Source organism: Microtus ochrogaster, unplaced genomic scaffold, assembly GCF_000317375.1.
Source record: "Microtus ochrogaster isolate Prairie Vole_2 unplaced genomic scaffold, MicOch1.0 UNK64, whole genome shotgun sequence".
Taxonomy (NCBI): domain Eukaryota; kingdom Metazoa; phylum Chordata; class Mammalia; order Rodentia; family Cricetidae; genus Microtus; species Microtus ochrogaster.
This window is the reverse complement of record NW_004949162.1, coordinates 1,948,961-1,953,173: the sequence shown is the minus strand read 5'-3', so window position 1 is coordinate 1,953,173 and position 4,213 is coordinate 1,948,961. Positions and strand designations below refer to the sequence as shown.

The 4,213-nt window shown below is 38.7% G+C and overlaps 1 protein-coding gene across 1 annotated transcript in view; it reads right to left on the bottom strand.

Annotated features, from left to right (window-relative positions):
• Positions 1 to 3,453: 3,453 nt before the first annotated feature.
• LOC101985690 (poly(rC)-binding protein 2-like) overlaps positions 3,454 to 4,213 on the bottom strand; it is a 1,827-nt gene continuing 1,067 nt past the window's right edge. Inside the window, 1 exon segment of the mRNA XM_026777411.1 lies at positions 3,454 to 4,087. Within this exon segment, the coding sequence (XP_026633212.1) occupies positions 3,653 to 4,087 (435 nt within the window). The 3' untranslated portion in view covers positions 3,454 to 3,652.

The window sequence follows — 4,213 nt, the reverse complement described above, 5'->3', positions numbered from 1 at the left end:
TTCCTTTCTTTCCTATGACACTCATTGGTTTCCTCAGGTTTCCTTGTCACACTGGCTTGCATGGGGAAAGAAGCCATCCACAAGCTTGGGATAAGTAGACACCACAGACAAGGAGGCCTATGACACAGACTCCCCCAGACACTGGCATGTATTGATAGCAGGAGGTTCCCTGTCACCCCAGCTGAAATCTTAGCCCATTAGCAGGTCTCCCTGAGTGATGCCATTGAGGCAAGTATCTTTGTGAGCTCTGGTGTGCTGTGTGCCTCTCCTCTCCAGGTGACCTGGAGAAGAGCTTGCATCTTTCTGTTTTCCTTGGCAGTGGACTCCAGAACTATTTCAAGCTCACCTTCCATTTCTCAGGAGGCCTCTCTAGATAGATGCTCGTTGCATTTCTCAGCATGACAGTTTACCCCAGTAGTCCCTATACATGACTCCTGAAGTGGCACATCAGTCCTGGAGTTTCAGAGTGAAGGTCCAGCTTTAGAATTAGTGTGGGTGGTCCGAATCTTGTTGGGATCCCCCAGAAATTGTTATTCCCACTGGCCAAGGATAAGATGACTACCACAACTTAAAGCCAAATTTGAAGCAAGCCTAATTAAATACTGGTCAGGTAGATGAACTCTAGCCAGGTTCCCAGGACATCACCAATCCTTCTTTATTGCATTAAACCAGGTGTCTGGTTTAATGTTATTCTTTGTAATAACCAGACTGCCTCATGGTTTCACAGTTCTAATACCAAAAGGAAAGTTCCTTTAAAAACAACAAAAATGTTAGAAATGAAATCACATTTCCAAGAAAAGATTTTTCATCACAGGAAAATTCTCATATATTAATTGCTAGTATTGTTCTAAAATGCAGCTTTAAAATGTCTTTGCAATTAAAATGTAAGCACTAAATTGATCTATAAATTCATCCATCTTTTGTTTGATCTATTTTTCTTCTATAAACACACAATTTCTCATTTAGGTTTGCAATATATAGTTTTGTTATATTCATTCAGGGTTTTTGAATAGTTCCACAAATGGTTGACTAATTTCTATTTATTAGGGATGATTAAAATGCAATGCATATTATGGCTGAGCTGGAGAAAAGAAACAAGGACTAATTATTTGCTAAGTATATAGTAGAACAGAAGCAACAAAGAACAGAATATGTATGTGATCTTAATTCTTGAGAGTATTTCATATTTGTATTACTGATTAGGCATCTTTATTTTACATTCACACATATTGTGAGACATGTGTAACTTTTTCAAATATTGATTTTATCTAATTGGTTTGCACTCATTGAGAATCATGAAAATAATTCATCATGTGCTTAAATTTAGCAATTCCTACAGTTTACCAACTGAGAGAATTGGACTCTAAGTCCTAGTTTGTTTATTTTCTTTTCCGAGCTGCATAATATACTACTTACTGCACTTCTTATTTGCTGTGTTTTTAAAATTGTAATACCCTGAAGTTTTTGTTTGTGGAATTTATTTCCAATTGCTCCGTAAGAAGTCCTTCATTGCTACAGCTACATTTCTAAGTGACTGAGCTACATTATTCACTGTTATTTTCTTAGAGGATTTACCACTATTTGTAAAGCTTAAGAACAGCCTTTTAGATCCTGAATGACAAATGAGAAGGAAGAGAGAACTTATTTCTCAAGTCTCTTTCTTTTACCAACTTATTCACAACCAGGTCTTTGTTTCATTTTGTTATGTCCTTTGTTTTTTCCAGTTCCGGTATCCGCCCCAGAGCATACTTAATGTTGGATAAGAACTTGATCAAATGAGCTCTATCTTCAGTCCACAAATAGATACTTTAAAAAGGAAGCTTGTATCTTTAACAGTCATTTCCCCAATTTTATTTTTAATTCACTATTTGTGGATGGGGTATGCATTTAGGTATATGCATGATACAACATTCATATAGAGAAGTCAGAGAACAACTTTCATGACTTTGTTCTTTTCTTACATTGTGAATTCTGAGAATCAAATTTAGGTAGACAGGGTTATGAGGCAATTGCTTTTATCATCTGCTGGCCCAATTTTCTCAACATCTTGCATTAAATGTATTATCTTAAACTCGAGTTATTCAGTTTCCTATAAAATGTTTCCTTTTTACTTCAGAGATTTTGCACATAATTTTGAAAAATACATGTGCATGCAAATGACATGTATTTACTATGATTAATGTGGTAATGAATGGCAGCTATTATAAATGTCAGTATGCTTGGAGGCCATTAAGGATGGACTTCTCCACTCATAATCAGATTCTGATATTACCTTCCTCTTTCCTGGTAGATACCAATTTTCAAGGCAAAGCAACATCATTACTTATAGATTTAAATATCATAAAAGAGGAAGATAGATGTATCAGGGGTTTTGAGAGGATGGTATAGGAAAAGATACTTCTTCCTTGACAAGAGAGCAGAATTTGTCATGTACTTCAAGCTCTGGATGGATATATAACATTTTAAAACTACCCTAAATATTACATATTTTTGTCCACTTCCTTAAAAGTGAATCCTACTGACCTTTACAATTTCCTGGCTATGGGAACCACCCTTCAAAAAATCCAATTTACCCCATGAAATGTGAAAAGACTAGTAAGAGTAATTATCCCCTTAGGGAGATAATGTGCTTCCACACTCAAAGCCCTTCCTTTTATGCAGTTGTTCACAGATTCTTATTGCTTATCAGGCCCACTTTTGAACTGTAATTCAAACAGCTTAGTCCCTCCCCTTCTTTATAGTCCTCAGATCATGGCCAAAATCTACGTCTGCTTGTTTGATACTTTGAGCATTCTCATAATATCCTTGAAAACACTGGATTCCCCATCCAGCAACTTGCTTACCCTTATTTCTCTTATTTCCCATTTCCTACATTCATGGACCCTGTTAAGACCCTTTGAAAGTTTCTTTTACAGTATTAAAATGGCTTGAGAAAAAGCATCTGGGGTGGGGGCGCTTCATAGCACAGTCCTAAATTAATGGAAGTCAGAAAGCCACAAACAGGGCAGGAATCTGTGATGTGGGATTCCCCCTCTGCATGCTGTGATTACCATTGATAAATAAAAAAAATGCTTTGGGCCCTTATCAGAGCTATAGGGGAACAGAGCTAAGTGGGGAAAACTAAAGTAAATACTGGGAGAAAGAAGGGCGGAGTCAGAGAGAAGTCATGGAGCCCCACTGGAGCCAGACAGAACTTTAGCCCTTAAGCCACAGCCACGTGGCGATACACAGGTTAATCAAAATGTTTGTTTTTTCACTGTGGCAGCCAGTTTCTATTCACAAAAAAGCTCCAGTCCATCTTTTAATTTATTTTGAAAAATTCCTGACATTACAGAACTAAACTAAAATGTATTAATATTACACTCTTACATTTCCATGACAAACAAATATTCATGAGCCAAAAAAAAGCCCCAAAAAAAGGAAAAGGGGGAGAAGCTTATACAACTCAATATGGATATCTCAGCGTAACTGCTGAACAGAGAAAGAATTAAAACGCTTTTAATTAAAAAATCATTAGCAGATGATAGTGTGTAGAAACTGAAAATTTACAAACTATTTAAAACCTGGAATCACTGACTGTTCAGAAACTACACAGATGGATCATGGGTGGTGGTGAACAGCAGAAAGGGATTATGGGTGAATCTGCACTGTTCTAGCTGCTCCCCATGCCACCTGTCTCCGAGGAAAGCCTGACATTGATTAGATATTGAGCCAGGCTGATGCTGGCAGCAGACCCAGTGATGGTGACCAGCCTATCAGTAGTAGATCCTTCCACTGGGTTTGCAATTTTGATCTGCGCCCCAGACATCTGACGGATCTCATTGATTTTGGCGCCCTGACGCCCAATTATGCAGCCAATCAAATCATTTGGAATGGTGAGTTCATGAGAAGTAATTTGAGCAGATGCATTCAAACCTTCCCAATAGCCTTTCACCTCTGGAGAGCTGGATTCAATGCCACTGAATCCGGTGTTGCCATGGGTCATGGGAAAATGAGACTGTTGCATTGCCAATTGGTGCAGCTTGGTCAAATCTGGCTGTGGAATGGCATACTGTCCTTGAATGGTATAGGCCTCTAGAGGTGGTCCCTGCAGGTCAGGGTTGAGGCACATGGACAGGGTGGTGTGGGGAAAGCTCGCACTGTTGCTGCCTGTGCTGTACCTGTCCTGACCACCTGCAAAGATGACTGGAGAACTCGAGGGCTTGGGCCAGTA